We start from the raw sequence: 20,162 nt of genomic DNA on the forward strand, positions 1-20,162 counted from the left end.
CCCACGCTCCCCTCCCCCCCCCCCGGTACCCACGCTCCCCCTCCCCCCCCCGGTACCCACGCTCCCCCTCCCCCCCCCCGGTACCCACGCTCCCCCCCCCCGGTACCCACGCTCCCCTCCCCCCCCCGGTACCCACGCTCCCCCTCCCCCCCCGGTACCCACGCTCCCCCTCCCCCCCCGGTACCCACGCTCCCCCCCCCGATACCCATGCTCCCCCCCCCGGTACCCACGCTCCCCCTCCCCCCGGTACCCCCCCCCCCGGTACCCATGCTCCCCCCCCCCGATACCCACGCTCCCCCTCCCCCGGTACCCACGCTCCCCCCCCCCCCCCCGGTACCCACGCTCCCCCCCCCGGTACCCATGCTCCCCCCCCCCCCCGGTACCCACGCTCCCCCCCCGGTACCCATGCTCCCCCCCCCCGGTCCCCACGCTCCCCTCCCCCCCCCGGTACCCACGCTCCCCCTCCCCCGGTACCCACGCTCCCCCTCCCCCCCCCCGGTACCCACGCTCCCCCCCCCGGTACCCATGCTCCCCCCCCCCCGGTACCCACGCTCCCCCCCCCGGTACCCATGCTCCCCCCCCCCGGTCCCCACGCTCCCCCTCCCCCCCCCCCCCGGTACCCACGCTCCCCCTCCCCCCCCCCCCGGTACCCACGCTCCCCCTCCCCCCCCCGGTCCCCACGCTCTCCTGAGCCATTGCACAGACCCGCATGCTCCAGCACATCTGCACAATGCTGCCGGCTCTGGGAAAAAGGCATGATCCCTCGCCCCGCCCCCCTGCAGGCAGGCTCCTCCCCAGGGAGACGACGCCGCGCCGCGCCACGGGCCAGGAGGACCGGAGAATTGCTGCAGAATATTCCGACACACCTTCGAGCCCAAACAAGTCACGTAAGTCTCGGAGGTGCGCCGTTTTCACCAGATGCCGAAACTTGGGCCCCATGTTTCTATGTTTCTCTACACTGTCCCATCAAACACTCCCAGGGCAGGTACAGGGGGTTAGATACAGAGTAAAGCTCCCTCTACACTGTCCCGTCAAACACTCCCAGGGCAGGTACAGGGGGTTAGATACAGAGTAAAGCTCCCTCTACACTGTCCCATCAAACACTCCCAGGGCAGGTACAGGGGGTTAGATACAGAGTAAAGCTCCCTCTACACTGTCCCATCAAACACTCCCAGGGCAGGTACAGGGGGTTAGATACAGAGTAAAGCTCCCTCTACACTGTCCCATCAAACACTCCCAGGGCAGGTACAGGGGGTTAGATACAGAGTAAAGCTCCCTCTACACTGTCCCATCAAACACTCCCAGGGCAGGTACAGGGGGTTAGATACAGAGTAAAGCTCCCTCTACACTGTCCCATCAAACACTCCCAGGGCAGGTACAGGGGGTTAGATACAGAGTAAAGCTCCCTCTACACTGTCCCATCAAACACTCCCAGGGCAGGTACAGGGGGTTAGATACAGAGTAAAGCTCCCTCTACACTGTCCCATCAAACACTCCCAGGGCAGGTACAGGGGGTTAGATACAGAGTAAAGCTCCCTCTACACTGTCCCATCAAACACTCCCAGGGCAGGTACAGGGGGTTAGATACAGAGTAAAGCTCCCTCTACACTGTCCCATCAAACACTCCCAGGGCAGGTACAGGGGGTTAGATACAGAGTAAAGCTCCCTCTACACTGTCCCAATTCCAATTGAAAGACGTACCTTGCCCGATGACTGGATGCCTTTGATGGTACACAATCCGACGATAAACCAGGCGGTGAATAGACACAGTGTCATCTTCCAGTTCAAACCTCCTCCTTCATTGATATTGTTGGCGATGTTCAGCGTCTCTCTGTACCAGAAGTAGGTTGTGGCTGAACTCTTGTCACATTCTGGCTCCACGACTGGGAGAGACACACAGTGATAGTTAGTGTACTTGGCAACTTTAGTGAGTGTGAAAATAAGAGTAATTTGTTTTCAAGTGTTCGAGTGGCTCAGTTTGTCCAGACACCTGAGAGGCCCTGTTGGGAGGAATGATCCTGTCAGCAGTAACAATTAGTGACAGGCCCTTGAGAAAGAGATTATAAATCACCTCACCAGAGGCAAAGAATCCAACATTTCAAAGGACATATATCTTCTCAGACCCTCTGATCTGTTCATGAACTGCTTTTGTTTTTTTTACTTCTCCCGAGAAACTGAGTTGAGCAAATGGCCAAGAGACCAACACGTCCTTGCTTTGAATCCCAGCTTCTCGGCCTCACCCACTGAGCAGGTAATCGCCAGGGTATGAGGCAGCGCTGCACACGAGTAACCCGTAGAGACACCAGGTCTGACTCCCACCAACATTACACACGCTCATGTTGCCGGGGGGTGGGGGGGTCACTGGAACTCGTCAGCAAACCAGAGACCAAACACTGGCCTTCCTGCACCACCGGTCTAAGCTCAGTTAGCGCACAGACTGGGCGAACACTGGGAATCTCAGCATTCACAGGGGCGGGAAAACCGGGAGATACAGAGCAAGGGAGGCACTGAATTACTTTAAAGATTGGGAGCCCCCCCTCGCCCCGTCCCGCCCCCCAATGAAATGTCTTACTTACTGGTGATGTTGCCATTGGTGATCAGCGGGCACTCGCTCCACGGAAGGGGGGACTGGAAAGACTTGAAAAAGTAAAAAATACTCCAACCAATGATGACATTGTAATAGAGCCCAACAAAGAAACAAACCTGGAGAGAGAAGAGGGTCAGACTGAGTAACGAACATACGTCGAGAATAGAGGGGAGAGAGGGTATGGGGAGGGGGGAGGGGGAGAGAGCGGGGAGTGGGGAGGGGGAGAGAGCGGGGAGAGGGAGGGTGAGAGAGCGGGGAGAGGGAGGGTGAGAGAGCGGGGAGGAGGAGGAGGGGGAGAGAGCGGGGAGGGGGAGGGGGAGAGAGCGGGGAGGGGGAGGGTGAGAGAGCGGGGAGGGAGAGAGTGAGAGAGCGGGGAGGAGGAGGGGGAGGGTGAGAGAACGGGGAGGGGGAGAGAGCGGGAGGGGGAGAGAGCGGGGAAGGGGAGAGAGGGGGTAAGGGGAGAGGGAGGGGAGGGGGAGAGAGCGGGGAGGGGGAGAGAGCGGGGAGTGGGGAGGGGGAGAGCGCGGGGAGGGGGAGGGTGAGAGAGTGGGGAAGGGGAGAGAGGGGGGAAGATTAGAGGGAGGGGAGGGGGAGAGAGGGGGGAGAGGGGGAGAGAGGGGGGAGGGGGAGAGAATGGGGAAGGGGAGAGCGCGGGGGGGGGGGGGCGAGGGAGGGGAATGGAAAATTGGTGGGAGGACAGTGGGATGGGAGACGGGAAATCTCATCTTTCTTAAAAGTGAGACAGTTAAATGTTTACACCGAAATTAAGCATTTTCTCATGAGCAAATTAATCTGATTGACTGGTTGGCCCCATAAATAAAGATTTTCCCTTTAACTAAACAAGCTAGGTGCTGGTTAAAGTAGTAAAGGTTGCGGGGAGTGAGGGGGAGAGTGGGATTAGACTGGGTGGAATATTAAAGGGTACTGTGAGTGAGGGGGAGAGTGGGATTAGACTGGGTGGGATATTAAAGGGTACTGTGAGTGAGGGGGAGAGTGGGATTAGACTGGGTGGGATATTAAAGGGTACTGTGAGTGAGGGGGAGAGTGGGATTAGACTGGGTGGGATATTAAAGGGTGCGGGGAGTGAGGGGGAGAGTGGGGTTAGACTGGGTGGGATATTAAAGGGTACTGTGAGTGAGGGGGAGAGTGGGATTTGACACCGACCCCAGCATGAGTCAAGATCTTTATGTATAAAATTGATACTCTCAGTACAATTTTTGAATGATAAAATCACACGGCACAGAGTGAGGCATTGCGGCCCATAATGTCCACGCTGGCTCTACCAAAGGGCTATCCAATTAGTCCCCTGCCCTTTCCCCACAGCGTGTTCCTGATCACAACAACTTGCTGCGTGGATTTTGTTTTCCTTGTGTCCCCCTCGGGTTCTTTTGCCAATTACCTTAAATCTGTGTCCTCTGGTTCCCGACCCTTCCACCAATGGGAACAGTTTCTCCCGATCCACTCTGTTCATACCTCTCATGATTTTGGAGACCTCTATTAAATCTCCCCTTAACCTTCTCTGCTCCAAGGAGAACAACCCCAGCCACTCTCCTCTCTCCACGTCACCGAAGTCCCTCATCTCTGGGACCATTCTGATAAATCTCCCCCGCACTCTCTCCAAGTCCTTGATATCCCTAAAGAGCAGTGCCCAGAATTGGACACAATACTCCAGCTGGGGCCGAACCCGTGATCTGAAAAGTTTTAGCATAAATTCCTTGCTTTTGTACTCTGTGCATCTATTAATAGTGGCCCGGGTGTTGCTTGCTTTAAGCGCCACTAAGGTCAGCAATGGTACTCACAATACAGCTTGCAAACCCAATGCCTCCCATCCTGGGACAGATGTAATTCCAGACCCCAATACTCCCTCGCCTTATTCTCTGGCCCACCGCAAGTTCCAGGAAAAACAGAGGGATTCCGATGATGAGGAGCAGGATGAAGTACGGAACGAGATAAGCACCTGCAAATCAGACAGAGATTTAACACAAATTAAAATACATTTGACAGGATCACATTGTGTTGTAAGAGCTGGGTGAAATGTTCCCAGATTGATGAGAGTCCATGAAGTTTCTGCTCCTTGCAATTTATTCTGTGTTTGAGGGGCGGGTGCAGACAAGATTAAGCTGTTGCTGCCTCCAGTGAAAAAAACATAAGAAATAAGGACAGGAGTCGGCCATTCGGCCCATCGAGCCTGCTCCGTCATTCAATAAGATCACGGCTGATCTTCAACCTCAACTCCACTTTCCCGCCCACTCCCCATATCCCTCGAATCCCTTAATATTCAAAAATCTCTAACATTACCGGAAATGAGTCTAGAATGTTTCTCGCAGTCTACTCTCCCTTTCCGTAAAGCATCAACTCAAGGTGCCTCACCCAAATGCCCCTCGCATTAGCTTAATATAATCAGGCTATTTCACTGCAGCAGACCTCACAGTCTATTCCAATCTGATGCTGATCATCCAGCAGAGGAATTCACAGCCCCCTTCGCAGGTTCTCCTCACCTGCAACAGTTTCCACTTCCACCTGTAATCTCCAGGCTTTTAAAACCCAACCTACATCCCCCTCTCCGACCCCTAACCCCAATTCCCATCCCAAACCCACCCCTAATCCCCCTCTCCGACTCCTAACCCCAACTCCCATTCCAATCCCATCCTTAATCCCACTCCCCCTGGCCTGACCCAAACCCCATTGACCGAGGTAGAAGATCAGCCATGAATTCATTGAATGGCGGAGCAGGCTCAAGGGGCCGAATTGCCGACTCCTGCTCCTAATTCTCATGTTCTTAGACCCCACTCCCCCCATCAACATCCCTCCCCGGCCCCAACTTCCATCCCCGACCCCTGACCCCAACTCCCATCTTGACCCCGCCCCTGATCCACCTCTCTGACCCCTGACCCCAACTCCCATCACTGATCCCCTTCTCCGACCCCTGACCCCAACTCGACCCCGCCCCTGATCCCGCTCTCCGACCCTTGACTCCAACTCCCATCCCCGACCCCACCCCTGATCCCCCTACCTGACCCCTGAGCCCACTCCCCTAACCCCTGACCCCAAAACCCCCTCCCTAACCCCCATCCCGACCCAATCCCAATCCTGCTCCCGCGACCTCGCTTCCGACCCTGACTGCCTAACCTGCCTTATCTTGTCTCCTTTTCAACAATCATTGCTCAAATCTGCAGAGTAACAACATGAAGAATTACTCCGTGCCACCAGAGCAGAGGAATCGAAGGCAGGCAGACCAGGCCTGTCCAGTAGAAATTCACATCACAAATTTATTTCACGTTGGCCCATGGGACGAAAGTCTCCAAACTGTGGAAATGTGCAAACATCATTCATCTCAGTTCAATGGCTGCACCTGAAAGAGTCATGAATTAGCAGCACCGCCGTCTCGCTGGACTGCTCCGAGTCCCAGATCACCATCTCCAGGGCTCATTAACAAATATTAAAACAGAAAGTCTGTCCCTCCTGGTTCAATGCACAGCAACTATTAACGCTACACTTTATTTTACCCAAAGATATCGGAATTAATTCAAGGATTTGCAACGTGCATTTATACAGCGCGTTTAACGTAGTAAAACATCCCAAGGCAGTTATAGGAGCGTTATCATACACAATTTGACACTGAGCCATATAAGGAGCTATTGGGACAGGCGACCAAAAGCTGAGCCACAGAGGTCGGTTCTAAGGAGCATCTTAAAGGAGGAGAGAGAGGTAGAGGGGTTGAGGGAAGGAGTTCCAGAGCTCAAGGCCCAGGAAGCTGAAGGCACGGCCACCAATAGTGGAGCGATGGAAATCAGGGATGTTTAAGGGGCCAGAATTGGAGGAGCGCAGAGATCTGAGAGTTCGTAGGGCTGAAGGAGGTTACAGAAATAGGGAGGGGTGAGACAATGGAGGGATTTAAAAACAAGAATGAGAATTTAAAAATCGAGGCGTTGCCAGACCGGGAGCCAATGTAGCACAGGGGTGATGGGTGAATGGGATGGTGCGAGTTAGGATACGGCAGCAGAGTTTTGGATGAGGTCAAGTTTATGGAGGGTGGAACATGGGGAGGGCAGCCAGGAGTGCACTGGAAGAGTCAAGTCTGGAGGGAACAAAGGCGCGGACGAGGGTTTCAGCAGCGGATGAGCTGTGGCGGGGCAGAGATGGGCAATGTTACGGACGTGTAAGTAGGCAGTCTTAGTGATGGCGCAGACATGTGGACCACAGGGTTAAATATACCAGGATTGTGAATGGTCTGGTTACCTCGGCAGCAGCCAGGGCAAGGGATGGAGTCGGGGGCTAGGGAACGGAGTTTGTAGAAGAACGATCCAATAGTCTTCACAGAGGGATTAGCGAATAAACACGCACACCGAGTGAAAGAAGGAGCTGAAGGGTGAGGGACAGACTGCAACGCCAGGGTACACACGTGAGATAACCCGCTCCAGCAAACTCTGGGCCATTGCATCCCCGATAGCTCCCAGGTAAGTGTCACAACTGTTAGTAAATTCCGAAAATATAAACTAAATGCCAAAGGATTTTTTTGGAGCCTTTTCACCTCCTCCTACGTCTCATGCTGTGTGACTTCAGTCATCAAGTGATTCAGTCAACCTGTGTCAGTAACAGATCCCGACACAGGTGCCCAGCATTGGAATGGGAACAGGGTGGGAATCCAACCGTCACCAGCGACAGACTGTACCCCAGTGTTATAGTGACAGACCTGTACCCACCAGTACTGTACCCCAGTGTTATACAGTGACAGACCCGTACCCACCAGTACTGTACCCCAGTGTTATAAAGTGACAGACCTGTACCCACCAGTACTGTACCAGTGTTATACAGTGACAGACCTGTACCCACCAGTACTGTACCCCAGTGTTATACAGTGACAGACCTGTACCCACCAGTACTGTACCCCAGTGTTATACAGTGACAGACCTGTACCCACCAGTACTGTACCCCAGTGTTATACAGTGACAGACCCGTACCCACCTGTACTGTACCCCAGTGTTATACAGTGACAGACCTGTACACACCAGTACTGTACCCCAGTGTTATACAGTGACAGACCTGTACCCACCTGTACTGTACCCCACTGTTATACAGTGATAGACCTGTACCCACCTGTACTGTACCCCACTGTTATACAGTGATAGACCTGTACCCACCAGTACTGTACCCCAGTGTGATACAGTGACAGACCTGTACCCACCGGTACTGTACCCCAGTGTTATACAGTGACAGACCTGTACCCACCAGTACTGTACCCCAGTGTTATACAGTGACAGACCTGTACCTACCAGTACTGCACCTCAGTGTTATACAGTGACAGACCCGTACCCACCAGTACTGTACCCCAGTGTTATACAGCGACAGACCTGTACCCACCAGTACTGTACCACAGTGGTATACAGTGACAGACCTGTACCCACCAGTACTGTACCCCAGTGTTATACAGCGACAGACCCGTACCCACTAGTACTGTACCCCAGTGTTATACAATGACAGACCTGTACCCACCAGTACTGTACCTAGTGTTATACAGTGACAGATCTGTACCCCCCAGTACTGTACCCCAGTGTTGTACAGTGACAGACCTATACCCACTAGTACTGTACCCCAGTGTTATACAGTGACAGACCTGTACCCACCAGTACTGTACCCCAGTGTTATACAGTGACAGACCTATACCCACCAGTACTGTACCCCAGTGTTATACAGTGACAGACCTGTACCCACCAGTACTGTACCCCAGTGTTATACAGTGACAGACCTGTACCCACCAGTACTGTACCGCAGTGTTATACAGTGACAAACCTGTACCCACCTGTACTGTACCCCAATGTTATACAGTGACAGACCTGTACCCACTAGTACTGTACCCACCAGTACTGTACCCCAGTGTTATACAGTGACAGACCTGTACCCACCAGTACTGTACCCCAGTGTTATACAGTGACAGACCTGTACCCACCAGTACTGCACCCCAGTATTATACAGTGACAGACCTGTACCCACCAGTACTGTACCCCAGTGTTATACAATGACAGACCTGTACCCACCAGTACTGTACCCCAGTGTTATACAGTGACAGACCTGTACCCCAGTGTTATACAGTGACAGACCTGTACCCACCAGTACTGTACCAGTGTTACACAGTGACAGACCCGTACCCACCAGTACTGTACCCCAGTGTTATACAGTGACATACCTGTACCCACCAGTACTGTACCAGTGTTATACAGTGTCAGACCTGTACCCCCCAGTACTGTACCCCAGTGTTATACAGTGACAGACCTGTACCCACCAGTACTGTACCACAGTGTTATACAGTGACAGACCTGTACCCACCAGTACTGTACCCCAGTGTTATACAGTGACAGACCTGTACCCACCAGTACTGTACCCCAGTGTTATACAGTGACAGACCTGTACCCACCAGTGCTGTACCCCAGTGTTATACAGTGACAGACCTGTACCCACCAGTACTGCACCCCAGTATTATACAGTGACAGACCTGTACCCACCAGTACTGTACCCCAGTGTTATACAATGACAGACCTGTACCCACCAGTACTGTACCCCAGTGTTATACAGTGACAGACCTGTACCCCAGTGTTATACAGTGACAGACCTGTACCCACCAGTACTGTACCAGTGTTATACAGTGACAGACCTGTACCCACCAGTACTGTACCCCAGTGTTATACAGTGACATACCTGTACCCACCAGTACTGTACCAGTGTTATACAGTGTCAGACCTGTATCCACCAGTACTGTACCCCAGTGTTATAAAGTGACAGACCCGTACCCACAAGTACTGTACCCCAGTGTTATACAGTGACAGACCTGTACCCACCAGTACTGTACCCCAGTGTTATACAGTGACAGACCTGTACCCACCGGTACTGTACCCCAGTGTTATACAGTGACAGACCTGTACCCCCCAGTACTGTACCCCAGTGTTATACAGTGACAGACCTGTACCCACCAGTACTGTACCCCAGTGTTATACAGTGACAGACCTGTACCCACCAGTACTGTACCCCAGTGTTATACAGTGACAGACCTGTACCCACCAGTACTGTACCCCAGTGTTATACAGTGATAGACCTGTACCCACCAGTACTGTACCCCAGTGTTATACAGTGACAGACCTGTACCCACCAGTACTGTACCACAGTGTTATACAGTGACAGACCTGTACCCACCAGTACTGTACCCCAGTGTTATACAATGACAGACCTGTACCCACCAGTACTGTACCCCAGTGTTATACAGTGACAGACCTGTACCCACCGGTACTGTACCCCAGTGTTATACAGTGACAGACCTGTACCCACCGGTACTGTACCCCAGTGTTATACAGTGACAGACCTGTACCCCCCAGTACAAATTGATATTCCAGGTCAGGAGTTCGGAACTGTGGAGGATCAGAAAGCTTTTTTGTCCAAATATGGAAATCAGTACAAACTATGGGACGAGTACAAAAATAGTTAGATGGAATTTTGGCCTTGATCTCGTGGGCTGGAACACGAAGAGATGGAAGTTATACTACAGCTGTACAGAGCTCTGGTTACATCCCATCTGCAGCAACTGCATTCAGTTGTGGGCCCCGCACCTTGGGGAGGATATATCGACCTCGGAGCGGGAGCAGTGCGGATTCCCCAGAATTCTACCGGGACTGAAAGGGTTAAATGATGAGGACATGATTCATAGATTGGGCTTGTATCCCCTGGAGTTTAGAAGACTGAGGGGTGATCTAATCCCGGTGTTTCAGTCGCTGATAGGTAGAGAGAGAAAGAAACGATTTCCTCTGGTGGGGCGTGGAAGAGTGATGTGGGCTCCCCACAGGGAGAGTGGGGGGAGGAGGGGGCTCCCCACAGGGAGAGTGGGGGGAGGAGGCGGCTCCTCACAGGGAGAGTGGGGGGAGGAGGGGGCTCCTCACAGGGAGAGTGGGGGGAGGAGGGGGCTCCCCACAGGGAGAGCGGAGGGAGCGGGGGGGCTCCCCAGAGGGAGAGTGGGGGGAGGAGGGGGCTCCTCACAGGGAGAGTGGGGGGAGGAGGGGGCTCCCCACAGGGAGAGCGGAGGGAGTGGGGGGGCTCCCCAGAGGGAGAGTGGGGGGAGGGGGGACTCCCCACAGGGAGAGCGTGTGGGGGGTTAATTTCCCAGTCGGTGGGAGGCGTGGGGAACGGGGGTGAGGGGGCGAGTGTAATTTCCCCGGTGTTCCAGCTGAACACCAGGAAGTCTGCAGTCGACATGGTTGAACAAACCCATGCCATTAACTCCAGCCCCCAGTCACACTCACAGCTCCGGCTCTCGACTGACAATGTCTTCCCGTCCTTATTCTGCCTAACTCACTGCTCCCTCCTCCTCTCCTGAGGATATTGACGCCCTGCTAGTTGAAGGTTGCACTGAACATACTCGGATTCCTCCATCTTGGATTGGGAAATTCATGCTAATGAATTCTGGATATATTTTAACCCACATTTCATTCAGTGCTCGAGTTAATGGACCCAAACATGCCCCGAATTAGAACGGTGTGTTGCCTCTCTGAAGTGTAATTGGCCTCAGTGGGATGGTTTGGCCATCACCGATACCTGTTGCAGAGAGTTGAGGGCTGGGTGATCAATGGGAGAGTTGGATTTCCATACACCCCGATTAATGGCAGTCCCAACCACAGTTCCAACTGTGGTACTGCGGTAAACAACCCAAATCCGTTGGACCAAACCGCCTGCTGTTAATGATAATGGACAATTAATGATTCTCATTGCTTTACAGTATTCAAGGAAAGTGCTTTCATGTCAAACACAGGACCCAGTGATGAGCAGTTGACGTTTCACTGATACACGTTTATAATTTACAAACTGCTGGAAATAGCCAGGGCAGAAGAGATTTGTTGAAAGGACAGCCTAATCTGACAACCTCACCCAGCCAGGATCACGGAATACCCACAGAAGCAGGAATGACCTTTCCCAAGCAAGGGGTGCAGAAATGGATTGCAAGACCCACGGCAGAGATGAGCTCATTCACAGACCAGGGCCCAAACACTGGGGCAGGATATCCTGGCTCTCTCTGATTTAGTTACTCGCTGCTTTAACCAGTGGGCCAGGGTGCTTGAATTGATCACCTTAAATCAATTTATGTTGGCAGCACAAACGAGTCACTGAAATAGAAAGTCAGACAAGCATGAAGCAGTTATTGCTCAAATTAAAATGTGTTCATTAGCTCCAAGTGAGACAGTGCCGGGACTGAGAGTAGCAACACGACGAAAAAGTGTTCAAAGTTAAAATTACTGCGGAATTCATCAACAGTTAACACACCCACACAAAGATTCTAGTTTAAATGTGGAAATGTAATTATACATCTATTGCTCAGTGTGGAAATAAAGAACTATTCAGGGAGAACAGAGCAAACGCTTTTTGTGAGTTTTGTGCAGTGAAAGGCAGGGGGAAGAAACACTTCCGACCTGGTGCCCCCTGCTGCCATTTATAAATATTCATTCTCAGGATGTGGGCATTGCGGGCAAGCCTGGCATCTAATGACCACCTCTAGTTGCTCCGAGAAGATGATGGCGGGCATTGTTCTTGAACTGCTGCAGTCTGTGAGTGTCTCGCTGGGCCATTTCAGAGGACAGTTAAGAGTCAACCACTTTGGTGTGGGACTGGTCACATGCAGACCAGACCGGGTAAGGACGGCATCAGTGAACCAGTTAGGTTTTTGCGACAATCCGACAGCTTCATGGTCATTTTACTGAGGCAGTGAGCCATTCACAAAGTGGGTGTGGGAGGTCGGGTGGGGGAGAGTGGGGGCGGGGTGGGGGGGGAGTGGGGGCGGGGGGGGCGAGTGGGGGCGAGTGGGGGCAGGGTGGGGAGGAGAGTGGGGACGAGTGGGGGCAGGGGGGGGCAAGGGGAGGTCGGGGGGAGAGTGGGGGCGTCGGGCGGGAGGGGGCGAGGGGAGGTCGGGTGGGGGCGAGGGAGGGAGGAGGTTGGGCCTGGGGGACGAGGGGAGGTAAGGGGGGTGGGGGCAAGGGGAGGTGGGGTGGGGGCAGGGGGGGAGGAGGTCGGGTGTGGGAGCGGGGGCTTAATGTGGATTTAATGTGGAGTTTGGAGGGGCCAATCTGAATCCTTTTGGCTCAATGTTCAGGTAAGTAAAACAATGTATTTACCTTTTTCTGGCGGCCTCAGGCAGCCCTTGAACGGCTGCTGGTTTGGCTGTTCTGTGGCTATGAAAACTGACCACAGCTGGTAGTAACAACAACAACTTGTATTTATATAGCACCTTTAACGCAGCAAAATGTCCCAAGGCGATTATCAAACAAAATTTGACACCGAGCCACAAAAGGAGATATTAGGGCAGGTGACCAAAAGCTGGGTCACAGAGGCAGGATTTAAGGAGCATCTTAAAGGAGGAGAGAGAGATAGAGAGGGGAGAGGTTTAGGGAGGGAGTTCCAGAGCTTGGGGCCCAGGCAGCTGAAGGGTGTGGGGCTGGAGGAGATTACAGAGATAAGGAGGGGCGAGACCATGGAGGGATTTGAAAACAAGGGGCGAGGGAACAGTGATGATTGACTAGAATTTGACCAGAAATGAGAAGTTATGAATTTTTTCACTGTAACAGAGAAGGTTAAGTGGAGATTGAGTGGAGGTTTTTAATACCGTGAAGGTTTTGAGAGGGTTCACAGTGAAAGTATTTCTACAAGTTGGTGAATCTGGATCAAGGGCACAAACTGAGGATTAGCAAAGAAGGACGTTTGAAGATTTCTCTCTCAGTTGGGCCATTTTTCAGATGGTGAGGCAGAGCGTGCGACATGAGTTAGAGGGGATTGGGATGAATATAGCAAAGGGTATGGGGAGAGAACAGCAAGTCGCTGTCTCCAGGGGAAGGGCAGCCCATTGACAGCCCGTCCTCTCGCACTGCTGGAACCACAGGAGCCGCAAACCTTGTATTTTGGCAGAATACCGAGTTGTGCACAAATTTTTACAGCAGGTTGGGAACCAGTCAGACACCCAGCCGTGAGGAACTCTCAGTTACAGCTTGCCGGATGCAGGAAAGCAGCTGATGGAAATTTGACCTACTTTGCCTGGAGTGAAGCCAGTTCCGACAGAAACCCACACGAGCAGCAGAGTGCTGAGCAATTCTCGTTACAATCGTCCCTTATCTAAAGCTTCCTGCTCTTTCCATCCACTCGAGCCCGCTCGATCTCATTCTTTCACAGGAACTTGAAACTGTGCCACCGCTCCAAATCCCTAGTCTTCCCTTCACACAAGGTCAACATGGACAATGAAGGTCATCCATCCACCAAGGAAGAGCCTGCAGTAACTCCATCCCATCTCACAGCCCCACAGCTTCCAGTCTGGATCCAAAGGCTCAGTCCCAATGACTTCCTACAGCAGTTTGAGCGAGCTCCCCATACCCTGAAGTGTTGGATATACCCGCCCTGTACCGTTAAACATCAGGCTGCTCGGAGACTCCTCCTGCAATCTGCAGCTTTCCACTGCCCCGTCTGGCGTTACCACAACTGCCAGCCGGTTGTCTGCCCAGGGTTCACAGCATTAACTGTCTTTAAACAACTCATTTGTTTTCAAATGAAGCACGTTGAAACTAAGTGATGGTAATTTAATAAAACTGAAGGTACTGTGAAAAATCCGTCACACGACAACCGGAGATGTCATCGGCCCCTGACAGTATGGGAGCATATTGCGTCATCCTGCAGATGGCGTGTTCAAAGGCCCCTTCTCCCTGCCCACATCACCCCCACTGAAAGAACACGGATCCGCCGCGTTCCATGGACTTCAGTCCCCCCTCCAGCTTAATGGCTCATCCATCAGGTGGGGACTTGCTGGCTGCAGGTTGGCTGCTAGATTTACCAAAACAACACATTTACAGCGTAAGAGAGGCCATTTGACCCATTGTACATGTGCTGGCTCTTTGCTACAGCAATCCCAAACTAATCCCACTGCCCCGCTCTCTCCCCATAGCCCTGTAGCATTCCCAAACTAATCCCACTGCCCCGCTCTCTCCCCATTGCCCTGTATCAATCCCAATCTAATCCCAATTCCCGGCTCCCTCCCCATAGCCCTGTATCAATCCCCAAACTAATCCCACTGCCTCACTCTCTCCCCATAGCCCTGTAGCAATCCCAAACTAATCCCACTGCCCCCTCTCTCCCCATAGCCCTGTATCAATCACAAACTAATCCCACTGCCCCGCTCTCTCCCCATAGCCCTGTAGCAATCCCAAACTAATCCCACTGCCTCGCTCTCTCCCCATAACCCTGTATCAATTGCAAACTAATCCCACTGCCCAACTCTCTCCCCATAGCCCTGTACCATTCCCAAACTAATCCCACTGCCCCACTCTCTCCCTATAGCCCTGTACCATTCCCAAACTAATCCCACTGCCCCACTCTCTCCCCATAGCCCTGTACCATTCCCAAACTAATCACACTGCCCCACTCTCTCCCTATAGCCCTGTACCATTCCCAAACTAATCCCACTGCCCCACTCTCTCCCTATAGCCCTGTACCATTCCCAAACTAATCCCACTGCCCCACTCTCTCCCTATAGCCCTGTACCATTTCCAAACTAATCCCACTGCCCCGCTCTCTCCCCATAGCCCTGTAGCATTCCTAAACTAATCCCACTGCCCCGCTCTCTCCCCATAGCCCTGTAGCATTCCCAAACTAATCCCACTGCCCCGCTCTCTCCCTCTAGTTCTGTAATTCCTTTGCTTTAATTACTTCCCAAATGTTCCCTTAAAAGTTGTAGCGGTCTCTGCTTCAATCTCTCTCTCGCTCTCTCTCGCTCTCTCTCTCTCTCTCTCTCTCTCTCTCTCGCAAAACATTTGGGGCTGGATTTTCAGGTGAGGGTTTTTAAGAGGTGTAAATGTCGGTGAGGGGGATACATTTAGCGGCGGGAAATGATTTGCGTCGGCAATGACAAAAGTCCGCAGCTGGGCCCTGAGAGTGGAGCGAGCGCTAAAGGAGGTGTTCCACACGTATCTTAGGTGCTAGGCCGGCTGAGCAACTGAATATCTGTTGCTAAAGAGCTGGACTTGTAGCCCCCTGAGAGAGGCCGCCCCGAAAAAAAAATCGGCACAAAAACCATTCCCAATATATTCCCCATCCCAAATAAAGTTAAATTGTAAAACGAAAACCATAAACCCCACTCACATTTACCTCGTGCAGTCCTTCCTTCCCTCACTTCCGCCGAGACAGCCCGGCCCACTGACCTGCTTTCTCGGGGTGCGACAGGGTCAGTGCAAAGATGGGGACAACACCGGCGTCATTGACCACCAGTACTGCTCAGCACCTCCACAAAACCGGCACCAAATCTCCGGGCGGCTGCCTGAGCGGTCAGCCCATCGAGACCGCCCCCGGGCAGTCAGCCCATCGAGACCCCCTCCCCCCCCCCATGCAGTCAGCCCATCGAGACCCCCCCCGTGCAGTCAGCCCATCGAGACCCCCTCCCCCCCCCTGTGCAGTCAGCCCATCGAGACCCCCCCCGTGCAGTCAGCCCATCGAGACCCCCTCCCCCCCCTGTGCAGTCAGCCCATCGAGACCCCCCCACACGATCCACACGAAAGTCCAGCCCGACAACTCTGTGTAAAGACATTTTTCTGTCTCTCACTCCTGAATTAGTGATGATTTTAAACTGGTGACCCCTCATCGCTGACTCCCCAACTGGAGGAAATAGATTTTCCCGATTCACTATTTCAAAACTCTTCATAATTGGAAAGCCTCAGTTAAATTTCCTGAGCCGAGCCTGCCCCACTGGGAACAGTCCCAGTGTCTCCAGTCTCGACTCATCCCATCCTTGGCACTATCCTGGTGTCCTCTCTCCGTGGCTTTAATGGCCTGTCTGTAATGAAGCCCATGCCCCCACTGTCTCAAACTGCCTGGCCATTGTTTGTATGAATTCATCATTAGCTCTTTACTTGCACTGTGTGTCCCTATTTATAAAAGGATGTGCTTATTTGTACTGCAAAAATGGCCACCATGCTCTACCCTCTGTCTATAATTGGTCCCCTTGGAGGATAAGCCACACTCTGAAGAGTGACAGGACTGTGTCACTGGGACCGCCCATCCCAAGGGCTTATTGACTTTGCAAATTGTAACTCGATCCACTTTGACTTCCAGAAGTGACAGAGGACAGGGCTCTCTTCAGTCAAAGTGTCTTACCCCAGTCCAAGTGCATGCCTCTCCTAGCTGAAGTGCCTCCCCCAGCCGAAGTACCATACCCCAGCGCAAGTGGGGCTTCACTCCCAACCACCATCGATGGGGCAGGCACGGTGTACGGATTGTTCACAGGTTTATTGGGTATGAAGTGAATAGTGACAGTGTCGTGACTTCTGGATATTATCCACTCCAACAATGTCCCTTGTAGGGGGTTGGAAGAACATGATCAGTCTTCCCTGCATTCCCTCTCTCACCTCCAACCCCTCCCCATCTCCTGCGTCTCTCCCCCGCCCCCCCAGTCTCTATTTCAAGCAGTCTCTCTCTCTCTCCCCCAGCCTCTCTCTCTCTCTCCCCCACACCCCCAGTCTCTCTCTCTCTTCCCGCCCCCCAGCCTCTCTCTCTCTCTCTTCCCGCCCCCAGCCTCTCTCTCTCTCTCTCTCCCCGCCCCCCAGCCTCTCTCTCTCTCTCTCTCCCCGCCCCCCAGCCTCTCTCTCTCTCCCCGCCCCCCCAGCCTCTCTCTCTCTCTCCCCGCCCCCCAGCCTCTCTCTCTCTCTCCCCGCCCCCCAGCCTCTCTCTCTCTCTCTCCCCGCCCCCAGTCTCTCTCTCTCTCTCCCCCCCACCCCCAGTCTCTCTCTCTCTTCCCACCCCCCAGCCTCTCTCTCTCTCTCTCTCCCCACCCCCAGCCCCTCTCTCTCTCTCCCCACCCCCAGCCTCTCTCTCTCTCTCCCCACCCCCAGCCTCTCTCTCTCTCCCCACCCCCCAGCCTCTGTCTCTCTCTCTCTCTCTCTCCCGCCCCCCAGCCTCTCTCTCTCTCTCTCCCCACCCCCAGTCTCTCTCTCTCTCCCCCCCACCCCAGTCTCTCTCTCTCCCCCCCCCACCCCCAGTCTCTCTCTCTCTCTCTCCCCGCTCCCCAGCCTCTCTCTCCCCCACACCCCCAGTCTCTCTCTCTCTCCCCCACAACCCCAGTCTCTCTTTCTCTCTCCAAGTCTCTACATCCCTCTTGGAACCCCGCCACTTCTCTGCTCCCTGCCGGCCGCCTCGGTCCTCCAAGAGGAGTCGGGGTGGGGGGGGGGGGGGGGGGGGGGGAGAGAGTCGGGGGGGGGAGAGAGAGTCGGGGAGGGGCTGGGGGAGAGAGTCGGGGAGGGGCTGGGGGAGAGAGTCGGGGAGGGGCTGGGGGAGAGAGAGTCGGGGAGGGGCTGGGGGAGAGAGAGTCGGGGAGGGGCTGGGGGAGAGAAAGTCGGGGGCTGGGGATGAGAGTCGGGAGGGGGAGAGAGAGTCGGGGGCTGGGGGAGAGAGTCGGGGAGGGGCTGGGGGAGAGAGTCGGGGAGGGGCTGGGGGAGAGAGTCGGGGAGGGGCTGGGGGAGAGAAAGTCGGGGGCTGGGGATGAGATGATCGTGGGAGGGGAGAGAGAGTCGGGGGCGGGGGGAGAGAGTCGGGGAGGGGCTGGGGGAGAGAGTCGGGGAGGGGCTGGGGAGAGAGTCGGGAGGGGCTGGGGGAGAGAGTCGGGGAGGGGCTGGGGGAGAGAGTCGGGGAGGGGCTGGGGGGAGAGAGTCGGGGAAGGGGCTGGGGGAGAGAGAGTCGGGGAGGGGCTGGGGGAGAGAGAGTTGGGGAGAGGCTGGGGGAGAGAGAGTCGGGGAGGGGCTGGGGGAGAGAGAGTCGGGGGCAGGGGGGAGAGAGTCAGGAGGGGCTGGGGAGAGAGTCAGGAGGGGCTGGGAGAGAGAGTCGGGGAGGGGCTGGGGGAGAGAGTCGGGGAGGGGCTGGGGAGAGAGTCGGGGAGGGGCTGGGGGGAGAGAGTCGGGGAGGAGTCGGGGAGGGGCTGGGGAGAGAGTCGGGGAGGGGCTGGGGGAGAGAGTCGGGGAGGGGCTGGGGGAGAGAGTCGGGGAGGGGCTGGGGGAGAGAGTCGGGGAGAGAGTCGGGGAGGGGCTGGGGAGAGAGTCGGGGAGGGGCTGGGGGAGAGAGTCGGGGGAGGGGCTGGGGGAGAGAGTCGGGGAGAGAGTCGGGGAGGGGCTGGGGAGAGAGTCGGGGAGGGGCTGGGGGAGAGAGTCGGGGAGGGGCTGGGGGAGAGAGTCGGGGAGGGGCTGGGGGAGAGAGTCGGGGAGGGGCTGGGGGAGAGAATCGGGGAGAGAGTCGGGGAGGGGCTGGTGAAGAGAGTCGGGGAGGGGCTGGGGAGAGAGTCGGGGGGGGGCTGGGGGAGAGAGTCGGGGAGGGGCTGGTGAAGAGAGTCGGGGAGGGGCTGGGGGAGAGAGTCGGGGGGGGAAGAGAGAGTCAGGGATGGGGGGGGAAGAGAGAGTCAGGGATGGGGGGGGGAAGAGAGAGTCGGGGATGGGGGGGGAAGAGAGAGTCAGGGATGGGGGGGGAAGAGAGAGTCGGGGATGGGGGGGAAAGAGAGAGTCGGGGATGGTTGGGGAAGAGAGAGTCGGGGGCTGGGGGAGAGAGTCGGGGGCAGGGGGGAGAGAGTCGGGGGCAGGGGGGAGAGAGAGTCGGGGGCAGGGGGGAGAGAGATTCGGGGGCAGGGGGAGAGAGTCGGGGGCAGGGGGGAGAGAGTCGGGGGCTGGGGGAGAGAGAGTCGGGGGCAGGGGGAGAGATTCGGGGAGGGGCTGGGGGAGAGAGTCGGGGAGGGCTGGGGAGAGAGTCGGGGAGGGGCTGGGGGAGAGAATCGGGGAGGGGCTGGGGGAGAGAGTCGGGGAGGGGCTGGGGGAGAGAGTCGGGGGGGGGAAGAGAGAGTCAGGGATGGGGGGGGAAGAGAGAGTCAGGGATGGGGGGGGAAGAGAGAGTCGGGGATGGGGGGGGAAGAGAGAGTCAGGGATGGGGGGGGGAAGAGAGAGTCGGGGATGGGGGGGAAAGAGAGAGTCGGGGATGGTTGGGGGAAGAGAGAGTCGGGGGCTGGGGGAGAGAGTCGGGGGCAGGGGGGAGAGAGTCGGGGGCAGGGGGGAGAGAGAGTCGGGGGCAGGGGGGAGAGAGATTCGGGGGCAGGGGGGAGAGAGTCGGGGGCAGGGGGGAGAGAGTCGGGGGCTGGGGGAGAGAGAGTCGGGGGCAGGGGAGAGATTCGGGGAGGGGCTGGGGATGAGAGTCGGGAGGGGGAGAGAGAGTCGGGGCAGGGGAGAGAGAGTCGGGGGCAGGGGGAGAGATTCGGGGGCAGGGGGAGAGATTCTGGGGGGGGAGAGAGAGGTCGGGGGCGGGGAGAGAGAGTCGGGGGCTGGGGGAGAGAGTCGGGGAGGGGCTGGGGATGAGAGTCGGGGAGGGGCTGGGGGAGAGAGTCGGGGAGGGGCTGGGGGAGAGAGTCGGGGAGGGGCTGGGGGAGAGAGTCGGGGAGGGGCTGGGGGAGAGAGTCGAGGAGGGGCTGGGGGAGAGAGTCGGGGAGGGGCTGGGGATGAGAGTCGGGAGGGGAGGAGAGAGTCGGGGGCTGGGGGAAGAGAGTCGGGGA

General features: G+C 55.7%; 1 protein-coding gene across 2 annotated transcripts in view; it reads right to left on the reverse strand.

The window, feature by feature from the left end:
• slc6a17 (solute carrier family 6 member 17) overlaps positions 1–20,162 on the reverse strand; it is a 78,637-nt gene that overhangs the window by 55,658 nt on the left and 2,817 nt on the right. For both annotated transcript variants that reach the window (XM_070859509.1, XM_070859508.1), the window contains exons 2-4: positions 4,387–4,544; positions 2,577–2,703; positions 1,702–1,883 (exon numbers count right to left, since the gene is read on the reverse strand). In XM_070859509.1, coding sequence (XP_070715610.1) covers positions 1,702–1,883; positions 2,577–2,703; positions 4,387–4,544 — 467 coding nt within the window. The remainder of the gene's footprint in view (positions 1–1,701; positions 1,884–2,576; positions 2,704–4,386; positions 4,545–20,162) is intronic.

This window comes from Pristiophorus japonicus, chromosome 17 (genome assembly GCF_044704955.1).
Source record: "Pristiophorus japonicus isolate sPriJap1 chromosome 17, sPriJap1.hap1, whole genome shotgun sequence".
NCBI lineage: Eukaryota > Metazoa > Chordata > Chondrichthyes > Pristiophoridae > Pristiophorus > Pristiophorus japonicus.